Here is a 19,925-nt window from a genome sequence, read left to right as displayed (position 1 = left end):
GAACACACACATGTATGACTCTCATCCTCACAATCCTTAAAAGTGAAGTTTTATCCCCGTCATCCAGATAGGAAGCTATTTGGCGGGGACACAGAGATGGGGAGTGGAGTGGAGTCCTACCCCCCAGGGTGCAATCTCTTAATCACGACAGCATGTTGCCCCTGCTCCCTCTCCAAGGCCTCCGGAGAAAGAGGGGTGAAAGCCCGACTGGTGCACCGTGACGGATGGAGGCGGAGGGCGTAGCTGTGTTGGGGGTGGGTGGGTGGGAGGGGGTGAGCCGGCCTTCCTGAGTCCCTGACGTCCTGCCAACCCCAAGCTGGAAAGGAGGAAACAAGTTTCTGCGTTCGGAGCGGAGTTGGGAGAACGACACTCGGTCTAGGGTGCTTCAAGAGCAGAGGGAGCCTGAGAAGAAGAAATCGGTTTCTAAGTCGCAGCAACAGCGCCACCCGCTGGCCTGTCGCGACAGCTGGGATCCTGAAGGCACGCGCTGGATTCACGGGGCTGCGGCTTTTCCACCGTCTGGACCCGGTCACCCGAACCGCGGCGCCCGAGCTCCCCGCGCCCGCGGACCTGGGGGCGGGCTCCGCCGCCTCCTGCGCCAATCAGAACGCCGAGGGCCCTCGGGCGCTGATTGGTCGGAGCGCCGCGGGGCCGACTGCGCACGCCGCCGCCGGGGCGGGGCCTCTCGCCGGCCGGCAGGGGGCGCGCGCCCGGCGGACAGGACGCTTCCATGGAGGGGGCGGAGGCGGAAGCGCGGGAGGGGGCCGCCGTGGCCCGGGACCTGCAGGCCTTGGGGTGCGGCTGGGGGCGCGGGCGGGGGCGCGGGCGGGGGGCAGGAAGGGACAGGTTTGCCCTCGGCAATCCCTCTTCACCTTCCCAATCCCCGCCCGCTGCCTCGGCCCCGCCACAGGTATGAGGGCTTCTCGGGGGCGACGTCGCGGGGCACCTCGTGTCCGGACTTCAGGGCGCTGTGCGCGCGGCTGGCGGCGGAGCTGGCGACGCTGGGCGCCCTGGAGCGGGAGCGAGGGGAGAGCGCGGAGGCGCTGAGGGCCGGCGACGGTACGTGGGCAGCGCCCGGCCCGGCGGGGATGGGGCCGCGGGGGCCGCCGCCGCGCCCTGACGTCTCCCGCCGCCCGCAGGCCCCGGCGCCGAGGAGGGATTCCTGCGACAGTTGGCCGGCCTGCTGCGGGAGCTGCGCTGCCCGGACCGCGCGCTCTGCGGCGGAGACGGCGTGGCCGCGCTGCGGGAGCCCGGCGCGAGCCTGCGCCTGCTGCGTGAGCCGGGGATGCGGAAGGGGCGGCCCGGCCTCCGGAGGGGCGGGCCCGGCGCCGCCAAGTGGAGCCGGGGTTCGCGCCCCCCGGGGGCGTGGGCCGGGCCGGTGGGGGTTAGGATTTTGCGGGGAGCGTCTTGAAGTTCCAGCGGGTCGCATTTGACGTAGCCAGCCAGGTGGTTCCCCTGTGAGCGGGCTTCGAAGTCCCGGGCGGGACACTGGGTCTCAAAGTGGGTGGGGCTCGTCTTGGAGGTAGAGCCGGGGTTGGGGCGGAACTAGAAGGGCGGAGTGTTTGAAGCCTGGAGTGTTTTGTTTTGTTTAAAGATTTTATTTATTTATTCATGAAAGACACACAAAGAGAGACAGAGATTTAGGGAGAGGAGAAGCAGGCTCCCCGCTGGGAGTCTGATATGGGACTGGGTCCCAGCACCCAAGGATCAGGACCTGAGCCAAAGGCAGATGCTCGACCACTGAGCCACCCAGGAGCCCCTGGGCCTGGAGGTTTTAAAGCAGATGGAGCTTTTTGGCCCTGGCGGGTGAGGTGGTGGCCCTCCTTGATTGCACCGCTCCCTTTCCCTTTTAGGCTTTCTCTGCTCTGAACTCCAGGCTGCCCGCCTCCTCCGTCTCTACCCCCGGCTGGACCCCAGCCCCGCACAGCCCTGTGGGGAAGAGAGCGAGGAGGGAGCTGGCATGGTCCAGGAACTGGTCCTTACCCTCCAAGCTCTGGGGCTGCCCAGACCGACGCCTGGGACCGCCGCCAGCCGGCTGCTGTGGGAGTTGCATGACAAGGTAGAGAGCGCTGGAGCCCCTTCCGCGCCGGGCCACCCCACTTTCCTTGTAGGGGGAGAGTTCTTTCTCCAAAAGTGGTTCTGGGGGCAGCCCCGGTGGCCCAGCGGTTTAGCGCAGCCTTCAGCCTAGGGCCTGATCCTGGAGACCCGGGATGGAGTCCCGCGTCAGGCTCCCTGCATGGGGCCTGCTTCTCCCTCTGTCTGTGTCTGTCTGCCTGTTTGTCTCTCTGTCTCTGTGTGTCTCTCATGACTAAATAAATAAAATCTTAAAAAAAAAAAAAAGAAGTGGTTCTGGCAGGAGTGCTCCAGCCACGGGGATGTTTTTCTTTCTTTTTATTTTTTTAAGATTTTATTTATTTATTCATGAGAGACACACAGAGACAGAGAGAGAGGCAGAGACACAGACAGAAGGAGAAGCAGGCTCCATGCAGGGAGCCTGACGCAGGACTCGATCCCAGGTTTCCAGGATCACACCCTGGGCTGAAAGGCTGCGCCAAATCGCTGAGCCACCCAGGCTGCCCCCAGGGATTTTTTTTTTTTTTTTTTTTTTTTTTTATTTATGATAGTCACAGAGAGAGAGAGAGAGAGAGGCAGAGACACAGGCAGAGGGAGAAGCAGGCTCCATGCACCGGGAGCCCGATGTGGGATTCGATCCCGGGTCTCCAGGATCGCGCCCTGGGCCAAAGGCAGGCACCAAACCGCTGCGCCACCCAGGGATCCCCACCAGGGATGTTTTTTAAGAGTCGTGGCCACCATTCTTGATTCCGAGGCCTAGGTCCTTGGGGCCAGGGGGAACAGGAATCCACGGAGTCTATCTGGTTTCTGCCCCGTCAGCCTCAGACTACCTTCTCCCATCAGATCTCTGAGCTGCTGCCTTCCCTGCCCCCAGGGTTCCTGCAGCCCCTCCTCAGCTCCCCACTGGACGCCCCCAGATGGGTAAGACTGTGTACCACTGTACTTGAAGAGCATGCTCGCCCGGAGATGGGAGCGAGGGGAGACCCTGAGTGTGACTGAGACCTTTTTCCTAGGAGGCATTGGAGTCTCTGTGCCAAAGGCTGGGAGATCAGTACTGCTCTCGCCGCTGCCTGCTCCTGAAGCGCCTGGACCTCACGACATCTTCTTTCCACTGGAGTGATAGGGCAGAGGTGTGGGCAAAAGACCCTGGCAGGACCAGGGAGGCCCAGCTGTAGGGGCTCCCACTACAAGGAGGAAGAGTGAGGGCCAGGAATATTACCTGAGAGCAGGTTTTTAGGATCGTGTAAGGTGTGGGCTCTAGAATTCCAGGGCATTCTAGAATTCTCAGCTCTGAGCTGGGAGTGTCTTCAGAGCTGTACTTCTTATTTAGACCTGTGGGAGGTGAGGCTCTTTCTGGAGAGTGAGATGCTTCCAGGGTGACAGATCCCACCTGAGGAGGGCTCTTGGGCACCTTCTCCATGCCTCTCTCCCTAGGCCCAAGGAGAAGCCATGAAGGCAGTGCTGATCCCAATTCGAGAGGCTCTGACCCCAGAATCAAATGTCTCCATCGCACATATCCTGGCTGCCCGAGAGGACCTGTCTCGTCTTATCCCAGCCACCAGCAAGGCTGTCCGCCGAGGGACCTGCTGTGCCATCAACAAGGTGGGCACCTGGGAGTGGGGAAGGGCCTCCACAGCCTTGGCCTTCAGACTTGGTGCTCTGGCCCCCTTGTTCATTTTTTCCCCTGACACTCAAGTCTGATCAACTCCCAGGTGCTTATGGGCAACGTGCCTGACCGGGGGGGCCGTCCAAATGAGCTGGAGGCTCCCATGCCCACCTGGCAGAGCAGAAGAGAGGATGGTGGTGGGCGGAAGGCAGGCCGCCAGAGCTGGGGTCGCAAGAAGAAGAAGAAGTAAAGAGGGACTGGTGGTTGGGTGGGGGGAGGGGTCCCCTGTGACATGCTGATGCCATTGGTAATCCTTGGGGAATCGCTTTGAGTTTCTTTTGGCATCTGGCTCCCAGGCCCCATGTCCCCTGTTCCCTGTTCCTAAGGTCCCAAATGCCTACCATCACCACCCCCCCCCCCCCAGTCTATCACTCAACAACAAAGACCATGTTCTCTGGAAAATAAATTTAATTTATGACAGCTGTAGGACCTATCTCTGTGGGGGCCAGGTCAGGGGTGCTCAGGTTTGAGGACAGGCAGGGACAGCTTTGTCCCCTGGGTCTCAACAGGCCCCTGTTGCTCTGACCCTTACAGTCCTCTGCTCTTTAGCAACACATCTTTCCCTTCCTGGGGACATGGGGAAGGAGACGTGCAGGCATCGGACAAACAGTTCTCAGGTACGCACCAAGTGCCATCCCTGTTCTGGGCGCTAGGGATACGGCAGTGAAAAACATAGATTATAAAAACTCCTGTTCTTCTGGAGTTGACAATTTCCAGTGTGAAGAGGAGCAGACATTCAACAAGATAAATAGGTAAAAAGTACAGTTTGTTAGATGGGTAGAGGGCTATGGGGAAAAACAAAGAAGGAAGCCAGGAGCAGGACTGGGGCTGGATTGCAACTTTGAATATGGTCAGAGGGGCCTCACTCAGAAAGCGACATTAGACCTAAGTCCCAAAGATGGAGCCATGTGGGCCTGTGGAAGAGCATTCCAGGCAGAGGGAACTGCCGGTGCAAAGGCCCTGAGGTAGGAATATTTTTGGCATGTTCAGGGACCATAGAGGCCAGTGTAGCTTAAGCAGGATGAGTAAGGGGTGGTAGGTGAGGTCAGAGAGGGGACGGAAACAGATTGTGGGAGGTAGGCCATAGTGAGGACTCTGGCTTTTCCCCTGATCGAGAAGGAGGCATGGATTACTCCGAGCAGGGGAGGGACTCAGGTGTTCACAGGCTCCCTCTTCCACCTCTACTCTAGCCTTCTCTCCTGCCTCTGGAACCCTAGAGTTAGGAATATAACTGCCCAGCCTATCCCCTCCCCATCCTGACCCATGCTGATGTCAGTGTAGCGTATTGGTAAGGAGCGTCTGTTTTAGAGGCAGACAGAAGACCTGGATTTGAGTCCTGCCTCCAACACTTAGGCGCTCTTCCACCTTGGAGAGCAGCTAAACCTCCCTGGCCCTCGGCTTCCTCGTCTATAAAATGGAGATGTAAGGAGTTGGAGAGCTGATACTTAAGTCTAGACATAATCCAGTGTGAAATCGCATAGATACAAAGTGCAGGAAGATGGAGTACAGGTCGTAGCCACTCTGATGCAAAAGAAAACAAATAACTTTCCGGGTAAGAGATGATGAACTCTTCACCGAAGGTGGTGTGGATGGGACAAGGCCGTGCCTTCAGGGGTCCTGCTGGCGGTGGAATCACGACTTGAGACTGACTCTGAGGAGGTGAGAGAGAACAGACCCAAGGCGGGTGCAGTCCTAGGAATTCAGTTTGGAGGATTGGGCAGGCGGCGAGCCCGTCTTTGGGAGGGGGACCTGGAAGGAGGAAGACACCGGGTCACCTGGGGAGAGTGTGGTGTCTAGGAGCCTGGCTGCTGACAGGGGCAGAGCCTCACCCAGACTTTGTGTAGTAGATGAATGAAAACTCTGGTGGGTGTTCAATCGGAAGGGCTCTACCTTTGAATAGTAAAATTTACTCCACTGACACTAATGATAGCTCCTGAGGTATGTGGCCTTATCCTTGCTATTCTCTTTTTCCTTTTTCCTCCTTAAAATCCTTTTTCTGTTCCACTCGTGGCTACCCTGTCCTCCCACCCCAGCGTATCGAAAGTTTTATTTTTCTAACTGCCCAAAGCAACTGAGAGCTCTTGCCCCTTTTTACTTTCCTATGCTTCCCCGCATTGGCTTGGGTTCCCCCAAGCAAATGGCCTGGTCTCCCCGTATCCAGTTGATGGTGGGGGCAGGGGGCAGTTCCTCCTCACCGTCTCTGGTTCCCAGGAAGGGTTTGGGGGTTCGGTCTGGGTCCAAGCATGGCAAAGGTGGCACCCTGTTTCAGGTTCCAGGGATAATGTGTAGGAGAGATTGTCCTCTGGACCTGTTTTGGGGGTGACAGACGAGAGGGATGTGGGTGTGACGGGAAGGGCCTCATGACCTCGGATTTAATCCCCATGTATCAGACCCCCTTCCCAGGACTGCCACACCCTGGGTCTTACCACAGCTAGCATGGGCAACTGGGGTAGGTGGGACAGGGGCTCCTGGGGGGCTCACATCACCCTTGACCCCTGGCCTCTTCTTACACTCAACCTTCACGCGGTCCCTGCAGTGTTTATGGCAACACAGCCCACAGTCTGGGGGAAGGTCAGCAGTTAGTGGCCAGAGGCCCAGCCTGGGCCCCCCTCCACTTATCCAGCTTGTAGGTGCTGGATTCCCTCCCTACCACCAAGGCCTCACTCACCCCGACAGCGGTAGCCTTGCTTGGTGACGCCCCAGAGCTGGGAAGAGAAAGCAGAATTGGTTATGTAGGCTAGGGGAGAGAGGGCTGTGGACGGGGGTGGGATTGGTCTCTGGAAGTGTGGAAACCATCTGGCTTGGGAAATTCTCACAGCTAGAGGCTTAAGTGGGAATCTGGGGATTAAAAGAATTTGGGGTTATTACAAGTTTGGGGAGTCATCTAGGTGAAATCCTGGAATTAATAAAATATAAATTCTGTGGGCAAGGATTGCGTCTGTTGTGTTTTTGCTGTGCGTCCCCCTCCCCAGCCCTCAAGTCTAGAACAACCTGGCACACAGGAGGTACTCTGTAAATATGCAGTGAGTGAGAAAGTGGGTTTGGGAAGTAATCCAAGGTTTGTGAATTAGTCTTGGTTTGGAGATTGAGAGATCTGTCCATTATCTAGAGTTTGAGGAGTCCTTGAATTTGAAAATTATCCAGGGTTTGAGTTATCTGGAGTCAAAAGACTTGGAAATTGATTCTGTTTGGAGATAATATACCCAGGTTTGTAGATGATCTAGGATTTTAGATATCCATAGTTTGGCAGTGATCCAGGACGGAGATCATCTGAAATTTGGGCATTATTCTAGACCTTGGGCATATCCAGCATTTAGGGTTTATATGGGATATGGGGATTATTTGAGACTGGGGATTTTCTGGAATTTGGTGATCATCTAGGATTGGGGACTGTGAGCCCTACAAGGCTGGGCTGGCCCTCTGAACCCAGGCTGTGAGGAGTCAGGACTCGGGACTCTCCAGGCCCTTAGGTGGGGCCTAAGGCTGATAGAGGGGCCAGGTGCTCACAAAGCCACTGCAGCTGTCACAGAAGGTGGGCTTGCGGAAGGTGACCTCATGGAAGCTATGCAGGAAGGCCAGGCCCAGCTTGGAGCAGATGGCGCTGGCCCGGAGCAGGTACCCCGTCAGCTCTTCTCGGCTGTAGGAGCCATTCCTGGGGGCAGAGATTGCACCTCAGCATGACTGGCCCCTTTCTCCCAGACTCAGAGGAGTCCTGCTAGCCCCAGTATCCTCATGTTTGGGGGACCCGGCAGTCAGGAGTACTTACCCCTGGCGGGGGGGTGGGTGAAGCCCATGGCAGGCAAAGGGGAAGTTGCCTGAGAGTCGCTCAAAGTCCTCCTGAGAGATAGTTCCTCGGCCTTCAGGGTCATAATTCTTGAACACAGACTTCAGAAGAGTATGGGAAGGAGACAGTAAGGCCAAACCATGATCCTCATGATCTCAGATCTCCTCTTCTGGGTCAGGACTGTACAGATACTTTCCTTCCTGGACCCCAGTGGCCAGGCCACAGTCCCCTCCTTACCTCCACCAGCTGCTCCACATGCCGACCCAGGGTGACCCTGTCGGGTTTGGGTGTCACGCCAGGGGCCCACTCCACCACCAGGGGTGCCTTGAAGGGGGAGGGTGGCTGGGGCAGGGACAGAGGGGTACAATTAGTCAGGGCATGGGCTTGGGCTGGTAGTCAGAGGTCAGGGGCCAGTTCTCACCAGACTCTTGGGACAGCGGGGTTCTCGAGCGTAAGAAAGTTCATAGATCTCATCCTCCGTGTAGAAGAGATCCAGGGAAAGCTGGGGGGTGGGGGAGGGCGTTACAGATCTTCATCTCCATCCTCCTACCTACAGCCTATGCCCTGCTTGGATCTCCAGTCTCATCCTCTTCCCAGAGCCCCTCTTCTCTGGAGACTCCCAGGGTCTTCTCTCCCACCCAGCCACCATTCAGTCTCCCAACAGCCCCATCCCCCAATCCAGAAATGCCATCTCTTCACTGAGGCTTTTTTGGGTTCTATTTAAAACTAAACCTGTTACTTTCTATGCCGGTTTCTACTTTAGTTTTCACTATTAGCACTTACCCCTGAAAGACCATATGATTTACTCATTTACTTTATTTTATTGGCTGTCTCCCCTACTGGGAAATCAGCCCCACAAGAACAGCAGTTTTTTTCCTGACGTGCTCACTGCTGTGAGCCTAAGTGCCTAAAGTAGTGTCTGGCTCATAGAAGGTGCTTGATAAATATTTGGGCTTGATGGCCTTCTCGAATCAGCAAAGCATAGAGCCTTGGGCACCAGTCATCTTAGGGCAAGGCCAGCTTTACAGGCAGGCCCCATATTTGAAGGGCCCCACTTCATTTAATGCCCTGCTGTCACCATCTTGAAAGTCTTAAGAATTTTAAAAAAGGAACCCCACATTTTCATTTTGCATGGGGCACTGTGAATTACGTAGCTGGTCCTGTCTTGGGGTCCAAATATCAGTCTTAGACTACATGGCCTTCAGAATCCCAGTCTGTCTCAATTTATAGCTCTTTGGGCAGGGTGGGAAGAGATACATATTATTATTTATATTATATAAATAGAATATAGCCAGAATCCCACATTCTCAGTCTAAGGATGTAGTGTGGTGGTTAACATATGTTTAACACACAGGTTCTGAGGCCGACCTGCTTGGGTTCAAATCTAGGATTTTTGTTTTTGTTTTTTTTTTAAGATTTTATTTATTCGTGAGAGACAGAGAGAGGCAGAGACATAGGCAGAGGGAGAAGCAGGTTCCATGCAGGGAGCCCGATGTGGGACTCGATCCTGGGACTCCAGGATCACGCCCTGGGCCAAAGGCAGACACTCAACCGCTGAGCCACCCAGGCGTCCCTCAAATCTAGGTTTTACTGCCGTGGGACAGTAGACAAATGATGGCACTTTGTGGGCCTCAGTTTCCCAATCTGTAGAATGGGCATGACAAGGGTAGAGACCCTCATGCACCCAGGACCCTAAATCTCTACACCCTCCAGGTTCAGCCTCCCAAGCATCCAGCCTGGGCAGGGCGGGGCAGCTCACCGTGAGCAGATGCAGCAGGTCCTCGCTAGCACTGCAGGGGGGGTGCTGCCTCTGGAGGGCGGCTAGCTCCTGCAGCCGCAGGTAGAGGTTGTTGAGTTTGGGTAGGTGCAGGCGGCCATCAGGCAACCTATCAGGCTGTGCCTCGTGCAGGGACACCAGATCTTTGAGATGCACACCGAGGACAGGCAGCCGGAAGCCCGTGCAGTCGGCCCAGGTGCGGCGGTAACGGGCGTAGTTGTTGTGGGCAGCAAGAAGCTCAGACAGCTCTAGCAGGGCCTGTGGGGGAGAGCATATTATGGGAGGGAGTGTTTCGAGGGGGGCCATTTCTGCTCCCTTAGCCTCCTTTGTGGGTTCCGGACTCCCAGGGGCCCGATGGCATTTTGGACATCTACCTAAGCCCCTCCATGTCCCACAATGGCCTCAGCATCCCCCTAAACTGCTCTTCTTTTTGGGTCCCCATCTCAGAAAAGCTCCATATCCCCCACTCTCCAGGCTAGAGTGATGTTTCCAAAACTGAAATCTGATCATGCGTGCTGTCATCATTACCTAACCTTTCCTAGCTCCCCACTGCCCTCTGGGTAAAGCCCAGACACCTTAGTTCAGCTTGCAAGTCTCAACAGGATCTTGCCCTGGGCATCTCCAGCCTATTTCCTGCCAGATCCTGACTTCACACACTGGACTCATGAGTAACTCACTCTCCCCGTACACTTCCCAGGGTATGCCGAGCTGTGCTCCTCCCATGGATGGCCTGAATTTGGTGCCTTAGGGGCATCATTTCAGTCCCTACCTGGACTGCAGGTTCTCGGCTACCATCTCTCTCATCTGTCTCCTTCCAGTCCTGCTCAGGACTGGAAACACAGAGTAGAGAAGGGTCAGCATGATGCATGCATGGTTGAAGAAGGGCCCAGAAGGATAGTCTGGGGTTCTGTCCCATTTGGAAGAGCAAGGTCTCCAGGTGGCTCCAGGGCCCCTGGGTAGGGATGGGAGGCATTGGGGAAAAGTGTGGGGGTTCAGGGTCATTGACCGCTGGAACTTTGGGGAGAATAGTGGGGGCTCACCTTGGTGCTGTCAGGGCTCAGGTGGGCATGGGAGTCCTTGAGTCTGGAGATTGCACTGTGACACAGGCCCCCGGTGACCGCCATCAGTGTGTTGAAATTCTGTAGCTGGTAGAGACTCTAAGAAGGGAGAGTGGTGGGTATACATGGAGGATGGGCAAAATGGGGGTTCACATGACTGCATCCCAGTTGAATTGAGGTGTCAGGTATGTGTGGGTATGGGCCTGGGTGGGCATCAGGTGAGAGGGGTCAGGCAGGAGGGTGTGTCAGGAAGGAGTGAGCCACAAGCAGGTATATGGGCATTACATGGGGGCGTCAGGCAAGTGATTGATGGGAGGTCAGAAAAAAGAGAGAGGGAGTCAGGGAAGTGTGAGGAGTTAGGTTTGGGGACAGGTGTGGAGGATTTAGACAGATGTCAGGTGACAGGCACCTGGGGGTCAGACTGCTCTGAGAGACAGGTGAAGGGAGACAGGTGGCCGGGGCTCTGGGCGGGAGTTAGGAGCCCGGCAGAGGTGGACGGGGCCAGAGTGAAATGAAAGGGTCAGAAGCCCGGGAGAGACACGTGGAGGGTCAGCTGGGCATCAGGGGCAACCGCCCCATCCTCTCCTTTTCCGAGTCTGCAGGGCAGAGGTCGCTGTGGGGAGGGGGTAAGCCAGAGAAGAGTGGGAGACCCCCAGACCTAGAGACCCGGGCGGACGCTAGAACCCTGGGTCCGTAGGGCCACACTGGAGAAGCCAGAGGATGGAAGACGCGAGAGGAAGGGCGTGGCCTGCGAGGAAGTACGCAAGGGGCGTGGCCACGGTGGGGGACCGAGGCTTCCCTTTTCTCCAGAAAGGAGGCAAGGTATCTATTTAGGGAAGGGGAAGAAAGGGTTGTGACACGGTGGGGCTGGGCCAGGGAGAGACCCGACGTGATGGGTGATGGGGAGGGGGGCAGTCTGTGTCGAAGGGACAGCTGGGGCCTAGAGCCTGACAGGGGGGGCACGCAAACTTGGGGGCTTGCCAGAGACGCTTTCACTGCCCTGTGGACAGAATATTCGAACATAGGGTTTGGGAGACCGACAAAGGGGCAACGTCGTCAGCAGTACGTCTGGGACCAACTGGGGGGCCAGGCGGGTCCGACGTGGTGACACCAAGGCCAAGGAAGAAGTGCGGTCCCAGTCTGGGATTAGAACCTGAGGACTAGGGACACCTGGTGGCTCAGTGGTTGAGCATCTGGCTCCGGCTCAGAGCATGATCCTGGAGACCCAGGATCGAGTCCCACATCGGGCTCCCTGCATGGAGCCTGCTTCTCTCTCTGCTTGTGTCTGCCTCTCTCTCTCTCTCTCTCTCTTTCTGTCTGTCTCTCATGAATAAATAAATAAAATCTTAAAAAAAAAAAAAGAACCTGGGGACTGGGACCGGGGGGGGGGGGGGGGGCGGGGGCGGAGTCGGGGTGCGCGTGACGCGGGGGCGGGGCCAGGCAGGTGGACTGCGCGTCCGCAGTTCCCTCGGCCGCTCGGGACCGGCCTCACCTGTGCCACCTGGATGAACTTGTCCAGCACTTGCGCGCGCTGTGCGGGCCCGGGACGGCTCAGCACCATGACCTGCACCCAGCGGGACACGCTGTTGCTGAGCCCTACGGATCCCTCCAGGGCCGGGCAGCCCCGCACGGAGCCCTGCAAAACGTAGCCCCGCAGGTCCTGGGGCTGGGGGTGAGGTGGGCGTCAGGGTGGGCAGCGGCGCGCAGGCCTTGCCCTCACACGCCCATCCCCCCAGCAGTTGCGACCTCTGAGGCCCTAGTCTGGCTGTCACATGTCCTTGACGTCACCGTGGCCCTCTCCCTCTGAAGAGAAATATTTAAATAAAGTCAGGCACTGTTCTGAGCCCTCTGTCCTATTACCTAATTTAATCCTCACGTCAGCTCTACGAGGTGAATACCATACTATATGACTTGCATTTTAAAGAGGAGGCCGCGAGGCGCTGAGAGGATAATTTGCCCAGGGTCACACCAGTGTGAACCCAGTCTACTGCTCCTAACTGTCCTGACAGGTACACAGTCAGCAAAAGGAAGGATGGCAAAGAGGACATGAAAGTAATTTCTGTTTGTTCTGCTCAAGGGGTCAACATCCCACACCTACATGTACAGCAGCCTGTGTGCGTGTATTTGTGAACAGTCAGATTTCCACATTAAGGAACCGGATCACTGCCTTCCCTTGCAGTGGTGATGGCAATAGCTAATACTTATATATAAGTTGAAGCATATGAAATTATCATGTGGGTAGGTAAATATGGCAATTTCAGATCGTTCTGACAGGTTGCATTTACTTTGGACCAGACACTGATCCGATGAGGCAGGAAGTGTTAAATTCCCCTTTGTACAGATAATGGGACTGAGCCACAGTGAACTTAAATGCTTCTCGAATAAATGAGTAATTGATAAGATATTTTGAGCACTTACTATGTGCCACACACTATGACAAGCATTTTTTTTTTTAAAGTAGGCTCCATGCCCACTGTGGGGCTTGAGCTCATGTCCCTGATGTCAAGATCTGAGATCAAGAGTCAGTCAGATGCTCAACTGACTGAGCCACCCAGGCGTGCCCCCAAAAGCATTTTTAAGTGGACATATTAATTTAATTCTCCTTGCCATCTAATGAAGTACTATGACCTCCATTTTATAAATGAGAAATCTGAGTCTCAGGTTGAGAAACTAATTCAAAGTTACACAGATAAGGAAGGGCTGATGGATTTGAACCCAGGGGTTCTATTAGTCAGCTCAACTCATTTTCCTGAACCTTCTAGCATTCATGTTTGAGAGCTTGAGATCCCGGCCCAATGCCCATGTAGGGGTCCTCTGAGTCTTGCCAGGCTCCAGCCCACTCCAAGCCCTCCCCAGCTGGGGGAAGGGAGTCCTCACCGTGATCGCCTGGAAGGACCGGAACTCCAGATAGGTGAGATGCTGAGCCAGCTCCCCCGTCTCCAGGTGGTCGAAAAGCAAGGACACTTTGCGCTTTTTGCCTAGGCCTGGGCTGCTCAGGGGGAGCGGGGGGCCCGGGCCACCTGGGCTCAGGCTGGGAGCAAAGAGGGGCAGAGTATTTTAGGGGTACAGGGTGGAGGATGTGGGATGAGGAGGGAGACAGCAGAATGGGGTGCAGGGGGATTGACTCACAGGTTGGAGGAGTCTCCCAGGCTCCTCTGGGCAGAGTTGCCCTTCTCCTCCACAGTGGCCCAGAAGCGACCTATAACCTCTTCTAACTGAGGCTCTTGGTGTACCGTCTCAGGGTGTTGGGTCAGCCAGTATCTGAGTGTGGTTTTAGAGATGGTGGGCTGAGGCTGGGCGTGCAGAAGCTCTCTAAAACAGGTGTCTTGGGCTGAGGACTCTCTAGGTGTGGACTTGGGGTCTCTGGAAGGTCAGGGTTTGGAGAGGCACTAGCCTGGGGCTGTCTCTAGGGGTAGGACCGGGGGGCCTCTTACCACAGGCTGGGGAATCAATGGGACATAGACGAGAGGATCTCTTGGAGGTGGAATTGCTAGGAAGCAGGATAGTGGGGGGGGGGGATCTCAGGAAGTAAGCTGGGGGCCTCTGAGGGTGAGACTCTTGGGGAATAAGATGAGGGGGCCTTAAAAGTTAGGCTAGGGTATGTGAGGGTTTGGGGAATCGTAGCTGGAGGTCTCTGGGCATCAGCTAGGAGACGGTCTCTAGGATCTGGTCATGGGTCTCTGGTCATGGTAAGGGTTCTAGGGAGCAGAACTGGGAGGGTCCTGGGAGCCAAACCAGAGCTGTCTCAGAAGTGGTATCTAGGGGAGCAGGGCTTGGTGGCTCTGTGGGGAATCAGTCTGGGGAATCTCTGGGAGGTGTTTTTTGTGAGAGGCAACAGGCTGGGGGTCTCGGCCCCACCCTACCTGACCAGGTGACAGATCTGCAGCCGCCTCAGCTCCTGTGTGTCCCCTGTGGCCTCCTGGTACTTGAGTTCTGGTCAAGGCTCTGATATCCGGCATCCCAGACCTGCCTGTTCACCCTGTTCCCAACTCCCAGACTCTGGCGTCTCTGTCCCCTACCCTCCACCCACTGCTCGTGGCCCTGGAAGGATATAAGGTCAGCAGACGGGCAGCGAGGTGGGCAGAAGGCAGCACCCAGCTGTGCATGGCCAGTACCATGTTGAGAATGTGGTCCCCACGGCGCAGGCTGCCAGCTGAGTCTGGAGGCGGGAGAAGGGGACTCTGTGTCAGAATGGCTCCTCGGCAAGGGACCGCACAGTCTCCAGAGCCAGTTGGATTGGCTGGCTCAAGCTCCAGCTCTACCTGCGTGAACTAGGGCAAGCAACTTGGCCTCCTTAGGGTGTCTCGGTTTCCTTGTCTGTACTGGGCAGAGACCAGCACAGCACCTGGCAAGTCATGTTGTAGATGGAAATAGCACCCCACCTCCTCCCCTCATCTCAGGAAAAAGAAATACATGTTTCACTGCATCCGGAATAGTGATCGAGATTCATTCCACACACCCTTGCTACCATTTTATGCGCCTCCCCCCACCCCCCCAAAAAAAACCCTGAGACCTAGACAGAGGTTGGCTGCTTTACTGCCTTAGGACTGGGGAGGCTGGCCAGGGAAGGGGACACTCACCGAAGGACTGGATGCATTTCTCCAGCAGCTCATCTTCGCTGCAGCCGCCCTCGTTCAGCATGCCCAGAGCCATGGAAGCCATGACCTTGCTGATTTCCCGGGGGCTGGGGCACGTCTTGTGGCGCCGGGCCTGTCGGGGCCGGCCCCGCCCTGCTGTCTTTCCTGGGCATTCCTGGTGGGACTTCCTGTGGGCACACCCCCCAGGGAGTCATGGGAACCCCTTCCTTCGAGCAGACCCCCAGAATTCTCTTTAACTCCCCAAACCCCAAGCATCATGGGAGAAAACCCCTGGAGTATTCCAGGTCATGGGAGCTTTCTACAGGTAAACTCAAAGGGTTACTCCTGCCCACTTCAGGGAATCAGGGGAAAAGACTCTCACCACCACCCTGAACCCCCAGGAAATCATGGAGAAGACCCCCAGAATTACTAAGGGAATCATAAGAACTCCTTCCTCCGGGCATCAACCCCATATTCCCCTTGACTGTATACTCCCAGGGCACTATGGAGAGACTTCCTGTTGGCAGGACCCTGGGATGACTCTTGGCCTCCCAGGGGATTATGGGAGAAGACCACCCCTCCACCCCTCCTACCTCCACCCCCGTCATTCCTGTCCTTCCCAGGGCCTGCCTTCAGGGAGACTCCTCAGAATTCCCTTTTTGCTCTCCAGTGCTGGTCCCCCAGCCCTCATGAAAGCAGCAGACCCCTGAGATCCCATCTGTCTCTCCTCCCTGAGCTAGACCCCCTACTAGGGTGACAGCCCCCTCCCCCAAGCCAGGACTTTGTCAGGATCCGAGTCTTAGCCACCAGCCTGGGTCCCTCGGTTTGGAGAGAAGACATGGGTGCAAAGTGGCCTCACCAGGGCGTTTCAGAGCTGGGCAGGGTCCCCGGGGTGAGGCAGCTTCAAGGAAAGTTTAAAAATAACCATCTGCTCTGTCTTGTGCCTCTCTGAGGCTCGTGTTCCAGTTGGGGAAAGGTGGAAACAGAGACAGACATGGTGGAGGAAGGAGGGAGAAGAATCCAGGCTGAATGGCCTTGGCTTCCGCGAGGGTTAGACCACGCGGGGTTAGAGAGGGTTATGTTGGCTGTGTGACTCTGTGCTGGTCACTTAATGCCGCTGGGCTTCAGTTTCCTCATATGAAAAATGGGAGTCATCCTTGGACCTTCTCCAGGAATTTATCATGAACATTCAATGCCTTGCTTCTCAAAAGTGCCAAATACGGGACTTGGTTTGGGGCGCCTGGGTGGCTCAGTCATGTAAGCATCTGCCTTGGGCTCAGGTCATGATCTCAGGGTCCTGGGATCGAGCCCTGTGCTGGGCTCCCTGCTAAATGGGGAGTCTGCTTCTCCCTCTGCCCCTTCCCCTACTTGTGTGCTCTCTCTCTCTCTCTCTCCCTCTCAGATAAATAACATATATTTTTTAAAGGGACTTAGTTTGCTCAGGCTGTTAAGTGGCGGGAGATGGGAAAGTTGAACTTGACATCCAGAGAAAGTGATGAGGTGGACTAGAAGCTGGGCCTGGGGTACGGAGCGAAAGCAGAAATGGGGAGACCCTCATCACAAGGGCACTAACACGGCCTTGGTGCATCCTAAGGGTTCAGGAAATCAGTCCTGAATGTTCTTGAGCTGAAATTTACTGAGTATTGGGATCCCTGGGTAGCTCAGCGGTTTAGGGTCTGCCTTTGGCCCAGGGTGTGAAACTGGAGTCCTGGGATCGAATCCCACATTGAGCTCCTTGCATGGAGCCTGCTTCTCCCTCTGCTTCTCTCTCTTTCTGGGTCTCTCATGAATAAATAAATAAAATCTTAAAAAAAAGAAATTTACTGAGTACTGAATGTGTTCCGGGCAGAGGCTTGAGCCCCCGTCTCCATCAGTGGTTCTCAAAGCGTGGTCCAACCCATGCCACCGGCACCACCTGGAAGCCTGATAGAAATACAAATTCTCGGGTCTCACGAAGAGACCTCCAGAATCAGAAGCCTTGGAGGTAGGCCCAGCAATCTGTGTATGTGTTTTAAAGATTTTTTTACCTTTAAGTACTCTCTATCCCCAATGTGGGGCTCGAACTCACCACCTTGGTATCAAGAGTCACATGCTCCACCGACTGAGCCAGCCAGGCGCCCGACAATCTGTTACAAGCCCTCTAGGTGGTTCTGATGTGTGCCCACTAGACCGGCTCGCTGAAGACTTCTGAGCCTCTCTGAGGAGGGACTAGGATTATTCTATTAACAGAGGAAGATGGGGCGCCTGGATGGCTCAGCCGTTGGGCATCTGCCTTCACATCCAGGGCATGATCCTGGGGTTCTGGGATTGGGTCCCACATGGGGCTCCCTGCGTGAAGCCTGCTTCTCCTTCTGCCTGCGTCTCTGCCTCTCTCTGTGTGTGTCTCTCATGAATAAATAAAGAAAAGAAAAGAAAAAAGAAAAAAAGAAACAGAGGAAGAAACTGGGGCACAGAGCAATCAAGTGGCTTACCTAAGGTCACACAGCCAGAAAAAGAGACAGCCAAATCTCTACCACGAAACTGCTGGATATCATGGGGAGGGGACCCCTTTGCCCATCAGAGACACGCCAGAGGGAGGCGGCTGGAGGAGCTACCCAGGCTAGGGACCCAGCCACCGCCGCCCCGGGAGCACAGCAAAGCAGCTTGTCCAGGCGCTAGGAAGCCCGGGCCAGAGGCCGCCAGGCCCTCACCTGTGACTGTCCGCTTGCTCTCTGTAGTGCCGGGAGCAGCCAGGAGGGGTTTAAGGAGCAGGGGAGCCGCCTGGCCCTGCGTCACACTCCCCTCCCCCGGGGCAGGGCCCTGCAGGAGCCTGGAGTTTCCAGCCCGGGAGCAGGGGGCAGCAGCAAGGGAGCAGCGCTGATGGGGAACGGGGAAGGCCCCGGGGAGGACGGAGACACCCCATCTAGGGGGCGAGGACGAGCGGGGCGGGGCAGAGGGGATACGAGCTGCTCGAACTGCAAAGGCAGATGCTCCAACAAGCAGCCCCAGCAGCTCCTCAGTCCCCGAAGTATATGGGTCACCTGGTGCCCCTGCTCGTGCGGCTGCCCCCGGCCCCGGGGCGCCCCCGGCTTCCCTCGTCCTCCCCAGCCTTCCCAGGCAGCGGGGGCCCAGCGGCTGAGGGCGCTCCCGCTCTCCTTGGGGAGGGTCCTCTCACCTCTTGCTGTCTTTCCTGTTCATGCTTCCTGGTGCGGGGGAGGGGGTCTTGCAGGAGTCTGGCTCTGTTCCTCCCCCTTCCCAATGCTCCAGCTTCTTAGCCCCTTGGGAGCTGGGGCCTCCTCGGTGCTTGGGAAGGAAAGAGGAACTGCCCCTCCCCACCCAGCCCCAGGCCAGGGGGAAGGAAGAGGCTGGGGAGAGACCAAAGGTCCCCCCTCCCCCACATGGGGATCCCTTCGGGCTGAGGTTTCCGGTGCTGCCGGCCCCCACCCCCAGGCGCCCAGCGGGCTCTCTCTCTATCTCCCCCATCTTTCTGTCTCTAGACCCGTGATTCTCTGTTCTGCACTGCTGTTCTTCAACAGAGCTGGTTGTTTTGTTTTTTAAGTCTCCCTGTTGTGACACATTTAGGTAAAAACACATACTCAGAAAGTCTGTATTTCTGTAGGGATGTATTCATGTATATAACACACAAAGGCTCGAATGGGAAGGCCCAAGACCTAAGACTTTGTACATTTCTCCTTCTTTTTCTTTTTCTTTTTTTGAGATTTATTTATTTATTCATGAGAGACACAGAGAGAGAGGCAGAGACATAGGCAGAGGGAGAAGCAGACCCCCGGGATCACGACCTGAGCCAAAGGCAGACGCTCAACCACTGAGCCACCCAGGCGTTGTCCCATCTTCTGTTTCTTTTTTTTTTTTTTTTTTTTTTTAATTTTTATTTATTTATGATAGTCACAGAGAGAGAGAGAGAGAGGCAGAGACACAGGCAGAGGGAGAAGCAGGCTCCATGCACCGGGAGCCCGATGTGGGATTCGATCCCGGGTCTCCAGGATCGCGCCCTGGGCCAAAGGCAGGCGCCAAACCGCTGCGCCACCCAGGGATCCCCCATCTTCTGTTTCTTTTACTCCTGGTTTCTTTTTAATGATGCCATGTGTATCCCAGGAAACATTTTCACTGTATTGTGTTCTGTTGTAACAAAGCCTTATGTAGTGCCTACTGCATACCACACAGCGTTCTAAGGGCTTTTAAAATATTAACTCGTTTCATCATCACATCATTTCATCAATCTTAAAGACTGTTCTCTTATTATGAAAAACATTACAGAAGGAGGTAAACCCTCTGGGGGCCGCTTCCCCGGCCCACTGTCCCTCTTAGGCAGTGGTGACCAATATCGAATATTGTTGGGTTTCATCTGATCTGTTGGCTGTGCATTTGTTTAGGTATATAAATTCATGCTCATAGAAACACAGACTTTTCTTTTGAGTATGTGCGTTTTTTTCCTTTTACTTAAATGTGTCATGCTTGACCTTTTTAAATTGAAATACAAAAAAAGCACAAATCCTAAGTGTTTAGGCTGATGCTTGTGAAAAACGGAGCGTATCTATGTGGCAGTGACAAAATCGAGAAACAGAACGTTCCATCTTGCCCAAACCCCCTGCACAAGCCCCATCCCAGCCCTACCTCCCAAAAGTTACCACTAGCCTGATTTCTAGCAGGGTAGTTTTGCCCGGGGTTTGAGTTATTTATAAATAGAATAACTGATTGTGTCTGACTTCTTCCACTTAATAACCATGTTTTTTTTTTTAATTCTTTCATGTTTTATACTTGGTTGTAGTTATTACTTTTTTTGTTCCTGCATTGTGATTTACTGAGCAATTTTCCTGTAATGGACAGGTGAGTTGCTTCCAGCGTGGGGCTATTGTGAGTAAGACTGCTATGAACATTCTAGCACTTGTCTTTTGCTGAACATTCAAGTGTGCAATCCTGTAGGTGGATACCCAGGAGTAGAATAAATGGGTCATAGTAATTAATATGCTTCTGCCAAACCTGGTGCGTT

General features: G+C 55.3%; 2 protein-coding genes across 11 annotated transcripts; one reads left to right on the top strand and one right to left on the bottom strand.

Annotated features, from left to right (window-relative positions):
• The first annotated feature begins 655 nt into the window (after nt 1–655).
• FAM98C (family with sequence similarity 98 member C) lies at nt 656–4,159 on the top strand. Of its 7 annotated transcripts, none has more exons than XM_025425106.3 (8): nt 663–795; nt 911–1,059; nt 1,140–1,274; nt 1,854–2,059; nt 2,893–2,994; nt 3,087–3,203; nt 3,508–3,675; nt 3,786–4,159. In XM_025425106.3, the coding sequence occupies exons 1-8, from the start codon at nt 731–733 to the stop codon at nt 3,927–3,929; spliced, it is 1,086 nt and encodes a 361-aa protein (XP_025280891.2). In that variant the 5' UTR covers nt 663–730; the 3' UTR covers nt 3,930–4,159. The 7 variants fall into 7 exon arrangements, with proteins under 7 accessions (XP_035559247.2, XP_025280894.2, XP_025280891.2 ...); XM_025425103.3 differs by having other exon boundaries at nt 1,140–1,346; XM_025425104.3 differs by having other exon boundaries at nt 664–795; nt 1,140–1,346; nt 2,917–2,994.
• RASGRP4 (RAS guanyl releasing protein 4) lies at nt 4,130–18,253 on the bottom strand. 4 transcript variants are annotated; one of them, XM_035703330.1, is made up of 17 exons: nt 18,090–18,253; nt 14,939–15,123; nt 14,412–14,517; nt 14,222–14,284; nt 13,488–13,721; nt 13,236–13,389; nt 11,851–12,024; nt 10,341–10,457; nt 9,283–9,558; nt 7,945–8,025; nt 7,761–7,865; nt 7,506–7,624; nt 7,247–7,391; nt 6,408–6,444; nt 6,166–6,300; nt 5,935–6,047; nt 4,130–5,488 (listed from the first exon to the last, which is right to left on the bottom strand). In XM_035703330.1, the coding sequence occupies exons 1-17, from the start codon at nt 18,110–18,112 to the stop codon at nt 5,432–5,434; spliced, it is 2,124 nt and encodes a 707-aa protein (XP_035559223.1). In that variant the 5' UTR covers nt 18,113–18,253; the 3' UTR covers nt 4,130–5,431. The 4 variants fall into 4 exon arrangements, with proteins under 4 accessions (XP_035559223.1, XP_025280886.1, XP_035559218.1 ...); XM_025425101.2 differs by having other exon boundaries at nt 13,488–13,619; XM_035703325.2 differs by having other exon boundaries at nt 4,130–6,047.
• Nucleotides 18,254–19,925: the final 1,672 nt, after the last annotated feature.

The sequence above is a fragment of the Canis lupus genome, chromosome 1, assembly GCF_003254725.2.
Source record: "Canis lupus dingo isolate Sandy chromosome 1, ASM325472v2, whole genome shotgun sequence".
In the NCBI taxonomy this organism is placed as follows: domain Eukaryota; kingdom Metazoa; phylum Chordata; class Mammalia; order Carnivora; family Canidae; genus Canis; species Canis lupus.
Note: the sequence above shows the minus strand (reverse complement) of the source record. Positions and strands in the feature narration are given on the sequence as shown.

Bases quoted from the DNA above. Each gene is read 5' to 3' on its own strand.
- FAM98C (XM_025425103.3), top strand. From the start codon at position 731: ATGGAGGGGGCGGAGGCGGAAGCGCGGGAGGGGGCCGCCGTGGCCCGG. The intron at 796-910 runs GTGCGGCTGGGG...GCCCCGCCACAG, and splicing joins CGGGACCTGCAGGCCTTGGG to GTATGAGGGCTTCTCGGGGG. The intron at 2,060-2,892 runs GTAGAGAGCGCT...CTGCCCCGTCAG, and splicing joins TGTGGGAGTTGCATGACAAG to CCTCAGACTACCTTCTCCCA.
- RASGRP4 (XM_035703325.2), bottom strand. From the start codon at position 18,112: ATGAACAGGAAAGACAGCAAGAG. The intron at 14,285-14,411 runs ATATCCTTCCAG...ACCAGAACTCAA, and splicing joins GCTGCCCGTCTGCTGACCTT to GTACCAGGAGGCCACAGGGG. The intron at 6,445-7,246 runs GTGAGCACCTGG...TTCTCTTCCCAG, and splicing joins GTGACAGCTGCAGTGGCTTT to CTCTGGGGCGTCACCAAGCA.